Raw genomic sequence first — 20482 nt, 5'->3', positions numbered from 1 at the left:
GGAACCATTCAACTTCAGCTTCTTCAGCGTTACTGGTTGGGGCATAGACTTGGATTACTGTGATATTGAATGGTTTGCCTTGGAAACAAACAGAGATCATTCTGTTCACATAGCACATATAGCGGGGGCGGCTGCGACGGCGCACATAGCACAGCCGAGAGGAGCTACCCCACGTCCAAGGTCAGGGGCGGCGGCCAGGAGGAGCTACCCCATGTCCGAGGAGCGGTGGCTGCTTGGGCGCAGGAGGACCTAGAGGAGCTATTCCACGTTCAAGGTCAGGAGGGGCAGTGGTGAGGAGATACCCCTCATCCAAGGTAAGAAGCAGGGGCTGCGCTTTGCTGGAGCAACCGTGAAGATATACCTCACGCCCAAGGTAAGAGAAACCCAAGTAAGATGGTAGGTGTTGCAAGAGGGCATCAGAGGGCAAACACACTGAAACCATACTCACAGAAAACTAGTCAATGTAACCACACTAGGACCACAGCCTTGTCTAACTCAATGAAACTAAGCCATGCCCCTGGGGCCACCTAAGACAGGTGGGTCATGGTGGAGAGGTCTGACAGAATGTGGTCCACTGGAGAAGGGAATGGCAAACTACTTCAGTATTCTTGCCTTGAGAACGCCATGAACAGTATGAAAAGGCAAAATGATAGGATACTGAAAAAGGAACCCCCCAGGTCAGTAGGTGCCCAATATGCTACAGGAGATCAGTGGAGAAATAACTCCAGAAAGAATGAAGGGATGGAGCCAATGCAAAAACAATACCCAGCTGTGGATGTGACTGGTGACAGAAGCAAGGTCCGATGCTGTAAAAAGCAATATTGCATAGGAACCTGGAATGTCAGGTCCATGAATCAAGGCAAATTGGAAGTGGTCAAACGGGAGATGGCAAGAGTGAACGTCAACATTCTAGGAATCAGTGAACTAAAATGGACTGGAATGGGAGAATTTAACTCAGATGACCATTATATCTACTACTGTGGGCAGGAATCCCTTAGAAGAAATGGAGTAGCCATCATGGTCAACAAAAGAGTCTGGGAGCTATATAGATACACAGATTAAAAGGAAAACTGAAAACAGAAGGGTTTTCTACCCTGCTCCCTGTTTGGAACTCTGGGAGGAGAAAGGTGTGCGCAGTGACCTTGGCAAATGGGGACAGACTCTGCAAATGTCCACATGTATAGTCTTTTAGGGGCAGAACCTGAGCTAGTGCTCTCCCAAATCCTCATATAGAATGGAAAAGATCTGGACGTTCTTGCATGCTCTGTAGCAGGATGCCCTTGGTCTTTGTGTGGGAAATCAGTAGGTTGCCACTGAGAGGAGGCAATGTGGTGTCACCAAAGTTGTGGGGCCCTAAATGGGAAACCTTAAAAAGAAGGGCTAGCTTTGCAGTTTAGAGCTAAGATGGCGCCTGGCGGAAGAGATGAGGGTGCTGCTTAAGTTGTTTGTCAAAATTTTTGATTGGCTCTCTTGATTTCCGTGCACGTGGACAACGCGTGATCACCATAGACCCCTGTTATGATGTAAGCACGTGGTTATCTGACCTTTAACTTTTAGAACTATGGAAAGTCCCTCACAAAACCCCCCTGGTTGCCTATATAAACCAGGAGCTTACGACAATAAAGCGGAACTGCTTAGACAGAACCCCTGTCGCGTCTGATTGTCTCTCGCTCGCTGAGGGGCTGGGTTGGCGGACAGCAGGCTCACTTTTTCTCAGGACCCCTCAGCTCTGCTGAGGGAAGTTCCACTGCCTCTCTCTTTCTGCGGAGCGCCCCCCGCACAAAGTGGCTGAGGGATGGCCAGGCTAAGCTTCAGGCCAGATGGAAGATGTGTTTGATAGATATGCTCCCGGAAGACTCCCTTGATTAAAATTTTAGTTTCCCTTAACGCTGGCTGGTTAACTCGTGCTGACATCTTCTACCAAGATGGCACCATGACTGATGCAACCTGTCACACGGGCTGAGATTCAGAGAAAGAAAGTTCTGGTTTGTTTTTGAGAATAGTCATGAGAAAGCCACTGAAGACAAGTCTTAAGGTATTTTTAAGTGAAAACAAAACAAAAGGTTAAACAACAGTGTGCAGAGGCAGGGAAGGGGGAGTTAATGTTTAAGGGACAGAGATTCCGTCTGGGAAGATAAAAACATTCTGGAGATCGGTGATGGTAATGGTTTCACAACAGTTTGAATGGACTTAACTAACGCCACTGAGGGGCTTCCCAGGTGGCACTAGGGGTAAAGAGTCCACCTGTCAAGGCAGGAGATATAAGAGATGTGGGTTTGATCCCTGAGTCAGGGAAGAACCTCTGGAGGAAGGCATGGCAACCCATTCCAGTATTCTTGCCTGGAGAATCCCATGAACAGAGGAGCCTGGCAGGCTACAGTCCATAAGTTCTAAAAAAGTTGGACAAAACTGAAGCAATTTAGCACATAAACAATGCCACTAAATTGTACACTTAAAATGCTTGAAATGGTAAATTTTTTGTGAAGTATATTTGCCACAGTAAAAAATAGTATATCCAGTATAATCTGGTATTTATAAATTAACAGAACATATAGGCAGGGGAAAAAGACTTCAGGAACACATGTCAACACGTGACAGCATGCTGGGTACTGGAATTACAGGTGCTTTTTCTTTTCATCCTTCCTTCCCTCTGAGCCCAAAGCGTTGTCTGGCCCAGGTTCTCAGACCCTCTTATCTTTACATAGGCTCTTCCCTGCCCTCCCTCCACCCACTGTGGAGTTTCTTGGTAAGTGAAGAACCAGCTCCCTCCATAAACACCCACCCTGGTCTTCCTTTTCTCTGATCAGGTAGAAGAGGTAGAACATCTTTAACATCTCATTTGTCTGTTCCTTCTTATGTTCCTTCTGGGAAAGTTCAAAGCACAAGCCATAGCTGGGCAAAGGAGTCAAGTTGAAGGTAGAATTGATGGAGAAAGGGCTGAGCAGGCAGAGGGGTGAGGACTGGTTCCATAAGCCATGTCAGCCCAGGGTTTCTATATAGCCAGGGTCAGGTATGGAAGAAAAAAGGGCATGGGGCTGACCATCTGGAGACTGAGGGACACAGGGGTCAGGATCCTTGACTTCAGGGAGCAAGAGAGGCATGCACTTATGTATAAGGACCTAGCAGGAGCCTTGTTTAAACTTCTCATCAGGTGTGGGCACTTCCAAGCTCATGGGAGGGGAGGAGGTTGAATCACCCTGCATAGATCAGGGACCACACAGATAAGCCTGCGCTGAGAGCCTGGGGTCTGTCCGGTCAGCAATGAGAAGGACCAGCCAAACCTCTTCTGGTCTGTTCCAAGTAGCGTCTTTGGGGGCTCTGCCCAGGGGTACGTTCTACTGTCTCCTTACCCTGAGCTTCTCAGGGCCGCTTCCCCAAGGCTGTGTAGTGCTGATAGCTCTTTCCAAGCTCCTTCCCACCTCATGCAGGCAACCCAAGTAGTATTAATAAAATCCCAGACAGCCCATGGACACCATCACTTGGTTCTCAGACTCATCTCTGAATTCAGAGCTTAGCGGGGAGGTTGTGCATTCACACAAGCTCTTATTCATACTTTGACTCATTCGCTTAGCTCTAATCTAATTCTTTACTTGCTCACTCATTCATTCATTCTCTCACCCCTCTAGGAAATGTTTCATGATCCCTCTTGCTGGGCTCAACTGTAAGAGATACAGAAAAAAATGAGACCTATTTCCATCTTCAAGAGCTCACCTGGTGAGTTCAGTTCAGTCCAGTTGCTCAGTCGTGTTTGACTGTTTGCAACCCCGTGGACTGCAGCATTCGAGGCCTCCCTGTCCATCACCAACTCCTGGAGTTTACTCAAACTCATGTCCATTGAGTTGGTGATGCCATCCGACCATCTCATCCTCTGTCGTCCCCTTCTCCTCCCACCTTCAATCTTTCCCAGCATCAAGGTCTGAGAGGAGAAGCTAAAAGAGGAGGCAAATACTTAGAAAATGAAACAGAAAGTGGTAAGTGCCGTAGAAGGGATACAGAAGCTACTGAAGTTTGAAAAGTGAAAGAAAGTGAAAGTGAAGTCGCTCAGTCATGTTTGACTCTTTGCGACTCCATGGACTCTAGCCTACCAGGCTCCTCCGTCCATGGGATTTTCTAGGCAAGAATACTGGAATTCAGAGGCAGGAGAAATCTCTGGAAGGGCCATCTGACATGGCCACTTTGGTCTTGATCTGTTCTGTTGAGACCAGAGTTCACTAGTGTGCATGGAGTCTACAGTCACTCCACCCAGCACGGCTGGAGTCTCTGGCTGGCTCCAGACCTGGACTCTGTATTGCCCTACTTTGCCCTGTAGTGTCAGCACCAGTAAACAGGATGTTATTGGGTCAGCTCACCTCCGGGGCCCTGCCAAAACTGTACTTCCTGTAGCTCATGAGGGGGTTAGGATAGTGCCTCCCAGAGGATAGGCTAATATTTAGTTTGTTTTAGATACAAAGTTTGCATTTATAAACACTCATGTATCCACAGCACTGCATTTTCTGGGTGCTTGCGGGTACATTATGCAGACAGGGCTCTCTGTAGTAATTGTGAGGTCTGACCGCAGGGGTTAATAGTCAGCTGCCTGTTGCTCTGGCTAAACCATGAGAAAATCACCATGGGAAAAGACTAAAAGCAAAATATACCAATACTGCATAACCCAAATAAAAGTACATCAGGTTGATCAGTTGGCATTGTCATGCCCTCCTAAGCTAAGGAAAAACACAGGGTGAACCTTGGAACACCAGGTCAGTGCAAGTTCAGAATGCTTCTTGTGTACACACCAAGGTGTTTTCCTAAGGCATATACAGGTCTATGACCTCCAGCTAGGTGATACCCCTTGTACAAGAAAAGAACAAAGATAGTTTGAAGTAATCAATAGAATGGGAGACATGACCAGGGACACGGGAGGCTGACTTCATCGTAGCACAACAGATGCTTTCTGCTTGCCAAGACACTAAATAAAAGTAATGTGGCCCTGAGGAACAGGACTCTAGATCCACGAGGTCTTGAGTCCCCCAGGCCCATCTTTAAAACTTTCATTCTGTTCCTAGTTTCTTTTCCCAAATTGTGCGTCGATTCCTACCTGCTGTGCTGGCTGCAGCATCTGACCACAGGGGGCAGGTCTGCTTTTCCACTCTCCCAGCAGAGTAGCTGATGGACAAGGAGATTGACAGCAGTAAACAGCTGGGGTCGTAGTGGGTAACTGACGAGGAGAGCCACAGGAGAAGACTGGACTTCTGGCTACCTTGGTGTTGGAGAGACAGGGTAGATTTTCCCTAAAGCTAACAGAACTCAGGCTTTGGGACCCTGAATTTGCATATTCCCCTTCCAAAGCTCAGCAGCTAATTTTTTTTTAATTTAAAAAAGTTTGAGATAAAATTCATATATAAAATTTACCATTTTAACAGTTTAGTATAGTCATAATATTGTACAGTCATCAGTGCTATCTAACTCTAAAATATCCTCATTGCACCTCAAAGAAGCCCCATTCATATTAAAGCAGTTATTTCTCAGCCCCTGGCAACTAGTAATCCACTTCCTATGGATTTACCTATTCTGGATGATTTATATAAATGCAGTTGCAGTGCATTTATGTCTGGCTCCTTTTGCGACCTTTTGTGTCTGGCTTCTTTCACTTAGCATAGTACTCTCAGGGTTTATTGATATACTATGCAGATGACACCACCCTTATGGCAGAAAGTGAAGAGGAACTAAAAAGCCTCTTGATGAAAGTAAAAGAGGAGAGTGAAAAAGTTGGCTTAAAGCTCAACATTCAGAAAACGAAGATCATGGCATCTGGTCCCATCACTTCTTGGGAAATAGATGGGGAAACAGTGGAAACAGTGTCAGACTTTATTTTTGGGGCCTCCAAAATCACTGCAGATGGTGACTGCAGCCATGACATTAAAAGACGCTTACTCCTTGGAAGAAAAGTTATGAGCAATCTAGATGGTATATTCAAAAGCAGAGACATTACTTTGCCGACTAAGGTCCGTCTAGTCAAGGCCATGGTTTTTCTGTGGTCGTGTATGGATGTGAGAGTTGGACTGTGAAGAAGGCTGAGCACCGAAGAATTGATGCTTTTGAACTGTGGTGTTGGAGAAGACTCTTGAGAGTCCCTTGGACTGCAAGGAGATCCAACCAGTCCATTCTGAAGGAGATCAACCCTGGGATTTCTTTGGAGGGAATGATGCTAAAGTTGAAACTCCAGTACTTTGGCCACCTCATGAGAAGAGTTGACTCATTGGAAAAGACTTTGATGCTGGGAGGGATTGGGGGCAGAAGAAGGGGACGACAGAGGATGAGATGGCTGGATGGCATCACTGACTTGATGGACGTGAGTCTGAGTGAACTCCGGGAGATGGTGATGGACAGGGAGGCCTGGCGTGCTGCCATTCATGGGGTCGCAAAGAGTCGGACACGACTGAGCGACTGAACTGAACTGAACATGTATTAATATTTCATTCTTTTTTTGGCTGAATCATATTCTACTGTATGGATATACCACACTTCATTTATCCATTCTTCAATTGATAGACATTTGAGTTGGTTTTTCTGTTTGGCTAAAGGGATAATCTGCTATAAAAATTCATATATAAGTTTTTGTGTGAATATAATTTTTTAATTCTAGTGGTTATGTATCTAGAAATGGACTTTGTGGGTCATGTGGTAACTTAATCTTTAAATTTTCGAGGAACTTCAAACTGGTTTCCACAGAGGCTGTACCATTTTATATTCCTATGTGAGGAACGTGTGAAGATTCAGTCGTATTGAGTGTGTGAATTTCTTGCATCCTCCTCAGTATTTCTTTTTTTTGTTTTTTTTAACTGTAGCCATCCTAGTAGGTGTGAGCAGGTGTCTCCTTGTGGCTTTGATTTGCATTTCTAATGTCTAGTGATGTTGGTCATCTTTTACGTACTTGATGGCCATTTGAATGTCCTCTTTAAAGAAATGTATATTCAAATCCTTCATCCATTTTTAAAATGGGTTGTCTTTTGTTGTTGGATTGTAAGAGTTCATTATGTATTTTGGATCTGGACTCTTATTGGATACACTGTTTGCAAATATTTTCTCTCTTTCTGTGGGTTGTCTTTTCATTTTCAAGATAGTGTCCTTTTATGCACAAATTTTGATCAAATCCTATTTATTTTTTTTCTTTTGTAGCTTGTACTTTTGGTGGCATATTTAAGAAATTATTGCTTAATCCAAGGTCATGTAGATTTACAAGTATGTTCCCATCTAAGAGTTTTATACTTTTAGCTCCTACATCTAGGTGTTTGATCCATTTTGGGTTATGTTTTTGTATATGATGTGAAATGCAAGTCCAGATTTATTCTTTTTCATGTAGCTATCCAGTGCCCCAGCACCACTTGTGATTGTCTTTTATGTGTGTGTGTGTGTGATTGTCTTTTAAATTAGATAGGAAAAAGGAAGATGTAAAGACAAAAAAAATACATTAATTTTTTTATATTTATCTGTGTTATTACTTTTACCAGTGTTCTTTATTTCTTCATGGGGATTTGTGTTACTAAATAGTGACCTTTCATTTTGGCCTGAAGGTCTACTTTTAGCATTCCTTTTTTATGATTTCTCTCTCTTTATTGGTATTCTGTTTCATGAGACATTATCTTGTGGTTTCTTTTAATTCTTTAGGCATGGTTTCCTTTAGCTCTTGACATGTACTCAAACTGTAACATCTGATGTACATCTTTGTCTAGTAAGTCCAATATCTGAGCTTCCTCAGGGATAGTTTCCATTGATGACTTGCCTTTGCTGCCTTCATCCATGGGCTATATTTTCTTGGTTTGTTTTTTTTTTTTTTTTGGCATGCCCCATTATTTGCTGTTGTTGAAAACTGGGCATTTTAAATACTATAATATGGCAAATCTGGAGATAAGATTGCCTTCCAAGGGTTTTTTGGTGCTGCTTATAGAAGTTGCTCTTTGTTTAGTGACTTTTGTGAACTGTTTTATAATATCTATATGGTTGTGTGTGGCCCCTAAGTTCTCTGTTCTATTAGCTTAGTAGGCAGCCAACGATCAGAAGGAGAGTTTCTTCAACGGCTGATATCAACAAAATCTCTTAGTCTTTGCAGATGGGCTCTGTGTATATGCTAGGGTCACGCCAGTGTTTAGCCAGCTAGTTTACAAAGCTTCCTGGTCTGACCAGGATTCAGCTTTTTTTTTTTTTTTTTTTTTTCTTGTTTAAGCCCCAAATGCCTTACTATCTGGTCCTTTACAGAGAGAGCTGCTGATCCCTGATATCAGGCACTGACAGGCAAGATTGGAGCAGGACGGGGAGCGGAGTGGATGCCATGTATGGATGGAGGCTAGCAGGCTGGTTTTGAGCACAGGTGAGATTTCTTGTGATGTCTCAGATATACTTGAGGAGACACGGCAGGGGCCTAGAGATCAGGCATGATTGGGGGCAAGAGCAGGAAATGTGAGGTTCTTTTTTTTTTTTTTTAAGTATTTTTATGTATTTATTTGGCTGTGCTGTGTCTTAGTTGGGCTTCCCTGGTAGCTCGGTGGGTAAAGAATCCACCTGGAATGCAGGAGACCCCGGTTTGATTCCTGGGTCAGGAAGACCCACTGGAGAAGGGATGGGCCACCCACTCCAGTATTCTTGAGCTTCTCTTGTGGCTCAGCTGGTAAAGAATCCACCTGCAATGTGGGAGACCTGGGTTCAGTCCCTGGTTGGGAAGATTCCCTGGAGAAGGGAAAGGCTGCCCACTCCAGTATTCTGGCCTAGAGAATATGCAGCCCATGGGGACTTTGATCTTCATTACAGCATGTGGCATCTTTAGTTGGGGCATAGCGGATCCAGTTCCTTGACCAGGGATCAAACCAGGGCCCCCTACACTGGGAGCATGGTATCTTAGCCACTGGACCATGAGGGAAGTCCCGAAATTGAGTTTTTGATAATACAACTCCATTCATCTCCCCTGGATGGTGGGATACAAGGGATTTTGGCTTATTCTCATGAGCACTTCTGTGGGAGGATCATCCTCATTTTAGTGATGAAAAGTTGAGTTAATGAAGATCTTGTTGAGAACACAGTGATGAAGAAGACAGTGCTCTGGTTCTCAGATGCTGAATTTCTTCTCGCTGCATCTGTTCTGCTGAGCCTCAAATTGGGTCACATCGGCCACCACTTCCACCTGTGGTGGCAGCACAAGGACGCCGTCTGAGCTTGCCTCTGCTTCAGGGGCGAGGCGGGTCCCTGCTCATAGGCAGACCCTGACCTGGAGCTGAAGACCACGCTGTGTTAGATTCTGGAAAGGCTGCAGAAATTGCTAACTGAAGCCCACAGAACCCTGGAGTCTCCAGTTCCCTCATCTCAGAAAGACTCTGCAGTGGGCCCTTCCCCACTCTCCCTTCCACTTGTCTCCTTCCCATTCCTGGCTAGTCCCAGCCTCTTAGTCTGGCATTCAGGGCCTCCTCTCTTGACACATGAGGTGAGTCGTTAAAAACAATATTTAGGGACTTCCCTCGTGGTCCCGTGGTTCAGAATCCATCTTCCAATGCAAAGGATGTGAGTTCGATTCCTCGTTGGGGGACTAAGATTCTGCATGCCTTAGGGCAACTAAGTCCTGGTGCAGCGACTAGAGAAACCTGTGGGCTGTAAAACAGATGCAGTGCAGCCAAACACACACATACACACACAAAAAAAACCCCCGATATTTATGTGCTCATAATGTTCTTCAGGTCACAAGTATCATATCTGTGTGGCAAAGAATTTAACCTTGCTCCAACAGAGGTCTGGACCTTACTTTCATCTTCTGGCAGGTAATCTCTAAGCCCTTGGAATGTCATGCTTGATCAGAATTGCCTGGGGGTCTTGGACCAACCAGATAGTATTAACAGTGTGATTTTGGATGGGATCTTTGGGTCATGAAATGTCACCTTGACCTCCTGAGGGGCTAGAAACTGAGGTCAGCCACAGGAGCAGCCAGCCATGTCTAAGTGGTGGGACCCCAGTAAAGAGTGGACATAGAGAGCCTCCCTGGTTGGCAGTGTGATGTGTGTGTTGTCAACACTGATGGCAGGAGAATACCAATGTCCTGTTCCACTGGGCGAGGAGGGCTGGCAGCTCCGTGTTTGGACCGTCGGTTTCTAGGCTTTGTCCTCCTCTCCATGGCTGACTTTAATCTGTATCTTTTAGGTGTAATAAAACATAACTTGCGTAAAAAAGCTTTTGGTGAATTCTGTGAGTCCTTCTAGCAAATTATTGAGTCTAAGGGTGTTCTTGGAAGCCCTGAGAGCTGCCAGTGGTGTGAGAGGTGACCCTGACCTTGAGGACTATTCTCACCCTCTGCACTTGGCTAACCTTTACAATACCAACCGGCAGCAGTGCCTGGAGAAAGGCAAGTCTGAGTGTCTTGGTTACTCTTTAGCTATGACCAGAAAGGCAGCTGGTTTCCTTTCCCAAGCCTCCAGTACTCTCTTCTTTCCTAACTTCTTTCCATCAATTCTTCTATCTACTTTCTTTCTTATCTGCTTCTTTTTCCTCTTCTTTCTCTTCCTACTGAGTAAGGATGTTGGAGGACCTCCTTTTGAATCTTGGAGGGCCCCTTTTCCAGAGTTATTTCTGAGGAAGATGGCCCTATAGTTTTTGAAGACTGCTGCCCTTTGGGCTTTGGTATAGCAAGGGGAGGAAGCAGGATGGATACCCCAGGAATCAGTGACAGCAACGCCCTTTGCATCTGTCCTGAGTTTTATTGATTACACATGCACATGAGATCCAAGCAGTCCATATGGCTGGCTTGAGCCAGGCCAGTCTGTTCAGGTGACTGCAAGTATCTCTCTGCCCACTTTGGATGCCAGCAACTTGACCCCAAATACCACTGAGTTCCATTGACTCTGCATAACAATACCAGTGACATTCATAAGTCAAGATTTGAAAAATATAAGGGAAGATCAATTAAAAAGTTATATACCATATCTTGAAATGATTGTCCATATGTCAATAAAATTATGTTAAATTAAATATCAATCTATCTGTCTATCCATCTTTAGGAAACTAATGAAACTCTTAGCCAGATAGTGATGGCTAATACATAAGGAAATCTTACTACACGTCATTTGCTATTCTAGCTACTTTCAATGGGTTTTAAGTTATTTGGTACTTAGAGTAACCCTATATAGTGGATATTGTAATCAGCTTACTGATGAATAGGGTGAGGTTCAGAGGCCTTGTCTCAGGTCACACAGCTGTGAGGAGCTAGAGCTGGGCTTTGAACGAAGGTGGTTCCACTCTAGACCCTGTATACTTAACCACCTACTCCCTTCCTGCAGGGGGAACAAGTTCTCTCTCAAAATATTTGGATCCTCTTCTTTAAACATTTTCATTCTGCTTTAGAACAGGACTCATGTCATTTTTCTTGGAATCTGAATAAAGCTGGGATTATACTGTTTGGCTGATAAAAGTATTCCAGAAGTTTCTTAGGGTCCTAATGTGCAGTAACTCAGCAGTCATACTGTTGGCACGGAGCATTCAGCCAACTGTGATTCCACCGACATGTTGCTCTGGAATTGGGCACCAGGGATTCCTCCTAAAACCTGTCTTTCCTTAACTTTTCCTGAGCTGCATCACTGAACAGCTCTTGCAACCTCCCTGTCCTGGGTTCTGGCTGGACAAGGACTGGGAGATCAGGAGAGGTGTGGTCCCCTCTGAATGCTGTGTTCTGGCTCTCTGGCCCCTGGCTCAGATTCCTCCAGGCTCTGTAATCATTAACTCCTGCAGGAAGCCCATGAGCCTGATAGGTATCAGAGCATCTGCTTCTGCTCAGTTAGCTGCAATGACTGTTGAAGCTCTGGGATGAAGAGAAGTCAGCAAGGAGATGGCGATGAGAGGATCGTCGAGCAGGAGGCAAGGGATGAGAGGCTGAGGCTGAGGAGGGACATGGGCCTGTGGCTCCAGCATCTTCATGTCACCACAGGGCGTCTTGGTCTACATGGGCAGCCCTGGGGCCAGCCTCATGGTCTGGGCAGTCTGTGGCCTTCTGGCCATACTGGGTGCCCTGTGCTATGCTGAACTGGAGGCTCTGGTTCCCGAATCTGGAGGGGAATATACCTACATTGTATGAACTTTTGGCTCCTTACCCGCCTTCCTGGTCATCTACATGTTTGTGCTGGTGGGCAGACCGGCCACCATCGCAGCCAGCTCGCTGAGCTTTGCCGAGTATGTCCTGGTCCCCTTTTACCCAGGCTGCTCCTCGCTGCCCCAGGCCATGCTCAAGGTGGTGGCTGCCACCTGCATCCTGCTGCTGATGTTGCTCAACTACTGGAGCTCGCAGATGGCTGCCATGCTGATGAACGTGTTCATGACCGCCCAAGTGTTCTCCTTGCTGGTCATCATGGGGGGCGGCGCCGTGGTGCTGGGCCAGGGCCGAGGCTGCACGGAAGCCCTCCTGTCTGCCTTCCACAACACGTCCCAGCAGGCCGGGCACATCAGCATGGCCTTCTACCAGTGCCTGTGGTCCTTTGATGGCTGGAATAGCCTCAGCCAGGTGATGGAGGAACTCAAGAATTCAAACGTGAGTCCATGACACTGCTTTAGAGGCTGAAATCTCCAAACAGTAGTAGTTCCGATAATTGTTATTTGTGCAAAGACTCTGAGAAATCAGCTGAAAAGAGGGGCTCCCTTTCTGTACTCATGGGACTAAAGTGCCAGCCCAATGTATTTTCTGATTAGTTTATGTAATTATATGAATTCTAGCTTCTCAAGTAAGGGGGGAACTTTATTGTTTCCTATCCATGGGCTCATTTTGCTTTCCTGAAAGGTAGACATTATTATCCCATTTTTCATGTGGGAAAACTGAGGTTTAGAAAGGGGGAGTGACTTGGATGTCAGACCCCTTGTAAGAAGCTGTGTTTGATGACTCAGGTTTCTCTCTCCTGGATTGTTCTCTCTGGAACATTGCAGTAGATACATAAGTCATATTTGCTGAAGCATGGGAGGCCACTACGGGACATAGATTCAGGGCTGGGACAGAGAAATAAGCCAGTCCTGCCTGTCTCATTCCACCTGTGAACCTGGGGCTGGCTAGTCATTGCTTTGGGAGGGGGTTGGTCTGCAGGGCTCTTGGGAGGGAGTAGGAAACTTTGGACTTTACAAGGGGTCTGGGGTGATATCTGAGGACCAGCTCAGCACCCAGGCTGACCCCAAGGACCAGAAGTGGGCTCCGAGACTATTTCTTCATCTTCCATGCCCCCTGCCCTTCCTCCCAAACCCTCTTCCAGACTTTTCTGCAGGCAGATCTCAGCTCTGGCAGAAAGCTCTAGAAACTGCTTTTTAAAGTCTTAAATATTTCTTTTATTTGTTTATTTTTAATTGATGATTGCTTTACAATATTGGTTTGATTTCTGTCATACATCAATATGAATTAACCATAAATGTACATATGTCCCCTCCCCCTTGAGTCTCCCTCCCACGTGTCACCCTTTCCTCTAGGTTATTACAGAGCCCCATAGAAACTGCCTTTTATGTCATATTGGAGAACAGAAGATATGTGCATCAGGGGTAGATGCTTACATGAGAGACTGTCCTTTCTAGGGGTGGGGAGGAGGTCTGCCTGGAACACTGGTGCAGCCCACACAGGGACAGCGCCATCCCAAGCCTGAAAGAGAGCTCCTTGTGTCTTAGTGAGGAAGGGTGGCTTCTCTGCATTGTTTCACGTGTCAGGAATAGCAATGTCATGTTCTGTTGTACCGTTTGGTACTGAAGGGAGGGGTTGTACATTCATCAGTGCTTGCCTGCTCTTCCCAAGGTCAACCAAAAGACCTCTAGAGAAAGCCCTCCAGGAGACCTGGGAGTGCTCTGGACATGCTTCTCCCACTTTGAAGTGTGTTCGTACTGTGGAGTCTAAATATGTTTATGCAGGGCTAGTCTGAGCCTAGGGAAATGCTGGGTCAAGTTTGAGGGAGGCCCTTTCCCTCCATTTGCTCCTGGCTCCAGAATGATGTCCAGAACAAGGGGTACGGAGTGGGAGGGAGCAGTCCACACTCTGATTTCACCTACTTTTCATGCATTCCTCAATTTTTATTGCATGCTTGCTGAATACATTTTTGGGGGTGGCCCAGGTCAGCTAGGCGCTGAGGCTCTTACCATGCAAACCAGTCTCAGTGCCCACAGCCCCTGTGTCCAGGCCCTTCCTTCCCCTTCCGCTTTGCTGATCCTCACACACTGCAGAGAGGCAGGACAGTGGGGAATCACAGTTCACAGATCCCCAGTGATCCCCAATTTCCTCTCTAGGAGACTGAGGGTCAGAAGAGAACCCCTGGATGGAATGGCCCTCAGTCTGGGCTTGTGTCCTGGGGACCCAGAGACTAGGCAGAGTTGGCACTGTGGGTCCTGGAATACAGGCTGGAGGGACCATCTGACCGTGGAGATCTCTAACTTTCCTGCCTCTTCTCTGCGCCCCTGCTCTGCAGGTGCCCCTGCTCTGCAGGTGTCCCTGCTGGGAACTCCCCTCCCTGCTTCCCACCTGCCGGAATCTCCTCCACTCTGCAAGGAGAATCCAGCATAAGGCCCTGCTTGTTCCGGAAACTCTGATAATGGCTCCCCCCCTCCGCCGCGTCCCCACCCTCCACAGTACCTCCACTGCTCTGACTGTGAGTCCTCCTCATGGCCTCCTAGCACACCTGTTGGTTGGCCTGTCCATGCCGTGGGACTCTAAGTTCGTGGAGGAGGGACAAACGGCCAGTGCCCCCTGGCCTGGCGTGGGCCCTGGGGGTAGGATCAGCTCGGTGCTGCACTCCTGAGCTTGCTCGGAGATCCTGGGAAGGACCTCACGGGCTAACACGTGGCCTCTTCTTCCCAACTCTGCAGCAGAATCTGGTGTGGGCACTGATGATCACCATCCCCCTGGTCACTGGCCTGTACATCCTGGCCAACGTCAGTTACCTGCTAGTGCTCTCGCCCAGTGAAATCCTTTCCACCGATGTGATGGGTGAGTGAGTCACGTGACCTGTTCACAGCCCCGCCCTGGGGAAGGAAAGTCCCCCATGAGTATTCCAAATTGCCCCTGGGTTTGCTCACTCTGTTTCTGATGTGGCCTTGAGGCTGTCTTCCAGGTTGCTGCTGGAGATCCTTCCCTCGATTCCTCTGTTGTGCTAGGAGCCAGGTTCTGGGGGCCTGGGCCTGGCTGGTGCCCTTGGCTGTCGCCCTCTCGTCATTCGGCTCTGTCAATGGGTCATTCTTCAGCGGAAGCCGTGTGTCCTACGTGGCTGCCAGAGAGGGCCACCTGGTGAGACATGGGGTGCATGCTGGGCAAGGTGATGGGGGCAGCAGGAGAATACAGAGTACAGAGTTTAAAACATTAGCCTTTTAAAAGCTGTTGATCTCATATGGACAACAGTGAGGCAGGAACTATGGAACTGTGGGGGGACATACCTCGAAGGACAGCCAGCTAAGCTTTCTCTTCCCGGAGCTCAGCATTTAGCCTCAACCAGGGCTTCCTTGACTGGAGAAGGCAATGGCAACCCACTCCAGTACTCTTGCCTGGAAAATCCCACGGACAGAGGAGCCTGATAGGCTACAGTCCATGGGGTCTCGAAGAGTCGGACGTGACTGAGCGACTTCACTTTCACTTTTCACTTTCATCCATTGGAGAAGGAAATGGCAACGCACTCCAGTGTTCTTGCCTGGAGAATCCCAGGGATGGCGGAGCCTGGTGGGCTGCTGTCTGCGGGGTCTCACAGAGTCGGACACGACTGAAGTGACTTAGCATCAGGGCTTCCTTGAAAGACAGAGCCCTCTTTTCTGCCGAGAGTAGGGCTCACGTATTCCCTACCTCTCCACTTATACTCCAATCCTTTTACCTCCAGGTTCTGGGAGACTGCCGTGCTGGGTCACACTGTAGAGGTTTGTGGGTGACAGGGACATATTTGTGCAACACTGGTGCCGGGGTAGTGGGGAGGAGCCCCAGGAGCCAGTGTGTAGCCTCTGGGCCCCCCATGCCTGGGGGACTCTCTGTCACTCTGTCAGTTTTTGCTGCAGTAATGCTGTACGGGAGACAGCCCCTAATTCCAAAGGCTTAGGACAACAGACATTCCATGTTGCTCACGAGTTAAAGGGTCAGAGTGGCTCGGCTGCAGGCCAGGGCTTGTGTTCACATCTTCTCACTCTGACTGCGGGTCTGTTCTAATCCTGGGACCCAAGCCATAGAGGCTCCTGGGGCATGTTTTTGCCATGGCAGGTGGCAGGGGTTCAAGAGACCAAGCCAAACCACGCACACAGATTTAGAACTTCTGGTGGGTCTCTCCTGCTCAGAGTTCATTGGCAAGCTCAAATCAGTGGATGGAAACTATTAATATATTTCTTCCACAGAGGTGGAGAGCAGGGGACTAAGTATTTGCTGAATGATAACACAGTCTACACTGTAACCCAGTATCCCTCTCCATGCTCCACCCATACCTGGCTCTTCCTCTCCCCTCTCCTCCTCAGTCTTCCCTTCCTGGGCCCTCTTTCTGTCTTCAGGGGGAGCAATAGAAAGTCAAAAGATTTGGTTGGCCAGGCACCTGCTACAGCTCTCCACATTGCAACCCCACATCCTAAGCTACAGGGTCTTGGATGGTCTGAAAGGATGGGCCCCCCTCCAACCTGCCCCCTGAGTCTGATCACTCCCCAGTGACCTACATCTGAAAGGAAGCCATGGGAATTGGGGACTATCTGGTTGGGTACCCTGGTGTCCTGAGGGACTTTGGCAGGAGAAGAGGGTGGGAATTTCTGGGGAGAGACCCCCAATGCGGCTCCACTGGAGGTTACCTGACACCTGACTTTGCTCCGCAGCCCCAACTTCTGTCCATGGTTCTCGTGCATCGCCTCACTCCAGCTCCAGCTCTGATGTTCACCACAGCAATGGCTTTGATCCTGGTCATCTCCGGAAACTTCAACACCATCATGAACTTCTTGAGGCAAGTGAGACTGCCCCCTCAGGCTATCTCATGGCCTCTATGTGTACCCATTTACAGACATGCACACATATATACTCCTATGTGCATGCACATTTCCAGAAGCCGCTATGATACACGCACATGCGCACACACACAGAAACACATGCACACACTTCTGGAAGCTCAGGCTCAGAGCGCCTGCACACACACACACACACACACACTCAGTTTTAACCATTCTCTCCCAGTTAAGTTTCCAAAATTAAACCTAGCACCCTCCTCTCTTGCACTGCTTCCATAAATTCAATGAGACCAATTTTTACCAAGAAATAAAGTCTTGTGACTTTGTTGTTTTCTTCCTTTTTTCTTGTCCCTTTACTCTGTCTCCAGGACAATGTGAAAAGATACTCAGGCTTCACTCACATGACTCATAGCCTTTGGCTTGGTGTCATTTTTCCTTTGTAGTCTGGTCTTTGTTCTGGATCTGACCCAGCAGAGCTCTGCTGAACTCAGGGCAGACCCACAGCCAAGCTGTGTGGGCACACTCTGGAATCGCATCAAAGTGGGGAGATGTTCTGACCCCCTTTATTGCCTGCTCTAGGGCAGAAATGATGGGCTGTTGTGATATCCAGTTGTCATTTTTAAACTTCTCTCAACAAGCAGACTCTTAACCCACCAGGCAGGCCTGATGTCTGGGGCAGAGGACTTCTCAGAGTAATTTTGCAAGCATCGCATGTTCTCTTCCTCTGCTGTCCTAAGAGTAACTAATCTTTTGGAACAGGATGTATAGTACTCAATGTGCCTTTCTTCAGAACATTAAGTAACAGACATTGTTTTTCTTTTCATCTTTTTCCCCTGAGAAAGAAAAAACTCACTGTAGGGTGAAGATAAAATCAAATCCGTGGTGTCTCTTAAGGGTCTTCAGCCTGAGATAGGGAAGACTGAGAGAATGTCCTGGCCCAGATGAGAACTCAAGGATGATTCATGTCAGCCAGGGCTCCATATCTCCCCATCTGGACAACCTCAAGAGATGGCCTCCAAGGTTATGTGGAGTTTACATCAGACCTACACCAGACACAGGGGCCAGAGGTTTTTCTGGTGCCCATCACCAACTCCAAGGTGGCACAGTCTGCTATGAGTGTGTGGCCCTTGAGGGGAACACAGCCTTCCTTGAGGTTCCACAAGATTCTTTCTTTGGGAAACACAGATAATCCTCCTTCCTTTGAAACTGTCCTCTTCCAGCCAGCCAGGGGCAGTCAAAGGAGGCCTGACCTGGGCCTTGTGGATGGGTGGGCTTGTGCCTGTGCCCCTTTGTGCCTGAAGACAAAGCTCCAGGTGGGCCCTCTAGCACACCGTGTCCTCAGTGCCCCAGCCTTGCATTCTTCTTTCCTTCGGCCACATGGATCAGGGGAGCTGGGAGTAGCTGAGAGGCCCTGATGTGCTTGCAGCTCTACTCTAGGTTTGCACCTAGTAGGCCGGCCCCTCTTGCCAGCCCCACCGTGGCAGGGCCTGTTAACAAGTGGCTCACGTTTGCCTTTCAGCTTCCTTGGCTGGCTCACCTACGGAATCACCTTCAGCTGTCTCCTGTACTTGTGGATAAAGAAGAATCTTCCCCTACCTTACAAGGTAGATTTCAGGACCTACATGGGCTTCTTTTTCAATTATCAGCTGTTGCATGACACAGACGGTTGGACCACGGTCTCACTTGGGGCCCAGAGGAAGAAAGAAAGTGGTCAACACTGTTGTATTTGGGAGGGAATTTCTGTGTGTCCTGGGGGGTGAGGGACAGTTGGAGCACAAGGCATTGACTCTCCTTGCTGGGGATGCCTTTCTCCTCGAGGACACAGAGGGAGAACAGTGGGAGTTGAACAGAGAGAGGATGCACGCACCCAGCAAGACTCACGTAACAGAGAGGATCAGGCTGGGCACCAAGTCTCTGCTCCCTGGAGGGGCCTCTATAAGGGGTGTCTCCTTTGGCCTGACGAGTTGTTATGGCAGGTTCTGGAAGAGAGGAGTTGGTGGCAGGTGGAAGCAGCAGGAAGGCAGGCAGGCAGAAGGGACAGAGCCCAGGCGCCCTGTGCCACCTCCCAGGCACGTCTTCATCATCCAGGTCTCTGTCCCTGCAGGTCCCCATCATCATCGCTGCCACCATGGTCTTTGCATCTGTCTACCTGGTGCTGGCGCCCATCATGGCCCATCCCCAGCCAGAGTTCCTCTCTGTCTTTCTGTTCCTGCTCAGTGGCTTCCTGGTCTATTTCCTGTTTGTCTACTTCCGGTACCAGCCCGAGTGTTTGCAGGTGGTCACCCTGCATCTCCAGCTGCTCATGGAAGTTGTTCCAACCACGAAGAATGCTGACTAAAGGACTGGATATGTTGGCACTGCCCTGCTTGCTGTAGACACTCCTATCTGCACACAAGAGGCCTGGCCAGCTTCTCTGTAGGTTAACTATGCATAATCCTAATAAGTTCCTAAAGGGCCATGATGCAGGTGATGTGGAGTTTGGGGTTATCTGCCCAGGACAGTGTTCTTCTCTTCTGTAAGAGCTGCTCCATCTTCACAGGTGGATCTCACAGTCGTGCTGGAATTATATGACTGTCTCTCTAGGTCACAGTTATTTGGTATTTCAGGTGGACAGCTTGAAACACATGCCCTTCTTTTGAAACTTTGAGACTAGAATTCTGATGGTTGCTTGAGCTGAGGAATTGTAAATCTTGGGATCTTCCATGATGTGGGTAGAGAAGTAGGGAAAGCCACCATGGAGAGAAGAATGAAGACTATGGGCCTTCCCTGGCATTCCAATGGTTAAGACTCTGTGCCAACAATGCAGAGGGCATGAGTTCAATCCCTGATATTGGGGAACTAAGATCCCACATGATATGTGTGTGGCCTGGTCAACCAGGAAGGATGAAGGAGATACATAGTGAGATGGTGTTGAGAAATTATGTGGTCCCCAAGAACTAGGAAAACCCGCTTTTTGATTGTCTGGAACAACTTGATACTTATAATAAATCAGTTTTGGCTCAAGTGGGTTTGAATGGATTCTTATTTATTACAACTAGAAAAGCTCTGGTTCTGACAAGCCTTGTTCCAGAAGACTCGATTCTTCAGCTAATGTTTAAAGCTGATAACTTGCTTGAACAGAGAAAGAAGCAAGCGGCATATCCTTGGGAAAGAGGGGTTTTATTTGGTTTGGGTACAAGGGGGGACAGTCAAATTTCTCAAAGAAAGGACGAAAAGTTAGAACAGGTCCCAGGGGACTTCCCTGGTGGTCCAGTGGCTAAGACTCCACATTCCCAATGCAGGGGGCCCAGGTTCAATTCCTGCTCAGGGAACTAGATCCCACATACTACAATGAAGATTGAAGATCCTGCAAGTTACAACTAAGATATGGTACAGTCAAACAAACAAACAAATAAATGTTAAAAAAAAAAAAAAGAACAGAGACCAGAAGACTAATATGATTATAGGACTAAAGTGGAGAGGTATCTGGCTGCCCAGGTGGGAATGAGGGACAGGAAGGAATGACTTCAATACCTGGAAACGCTGAGGATGCAGCTCCTGAAAATGTCAAGAGAGGTGACTCCTGTGT

At 47.7% G+C, this 20482-nt stretch overlaps 1 protein-coding gene across 1 annotated transcript in view; it reads left to right on the top strand.

The window, feature by feature from the left end:
• The window catches only part of LOC120852285 (b(0,+)-type amino acid transporter 1-like), a 40812-nt gene extending 20895 nt beyond the window's left edge, over nucleotides 1-19917 (top strand). Inside the window, 7 exon segments of the mRNA XM_040225704.1 lie at nucleotides 10218-10360; nucleotides 11889-12532; nucleotides 14827-14951; nucleotides 15118-15244; nucleotides 16789-16913; nucleotides 18434-18518; nucleotides 19019-19917. Coding sequence (XP_040081638.1) covers nucleotides 10218-10360; nucleotides 11889-12532; nucleotides 14827-14951; nucleotides 15118-15244; nucleotides 16789-16913; nucleotides 18434-18518; nucleotides 19019-19252 — 1483 coding nt within the window. The 3' untranslated portion in view covers nucleotides 19253-19917.
• The last annotated feature ends 565 nt before the right edge of the window (nucleotides 19918-20482 follow it).

Source organism: Oryx dammah, unplaced genomic scaffold (assembly GCF_014754425.2).
Source record: "Oryx dammah isolate SB20612 unplaced genomic scaffold, SCBI_Odam_1.1 HiC_scaffold_25, whole genome shotgun sequence".
Lineage (NCBI taxonomy): Eukaryota > Metazoa > Chordata > Mammalia > Artiodactyla > Bovidae > Oryx > Oryx dammah.
Note: the sequence above shows the minus strand (reverse complement) of the source record. Positions and strands in the feature narration are given on the sequence as shown.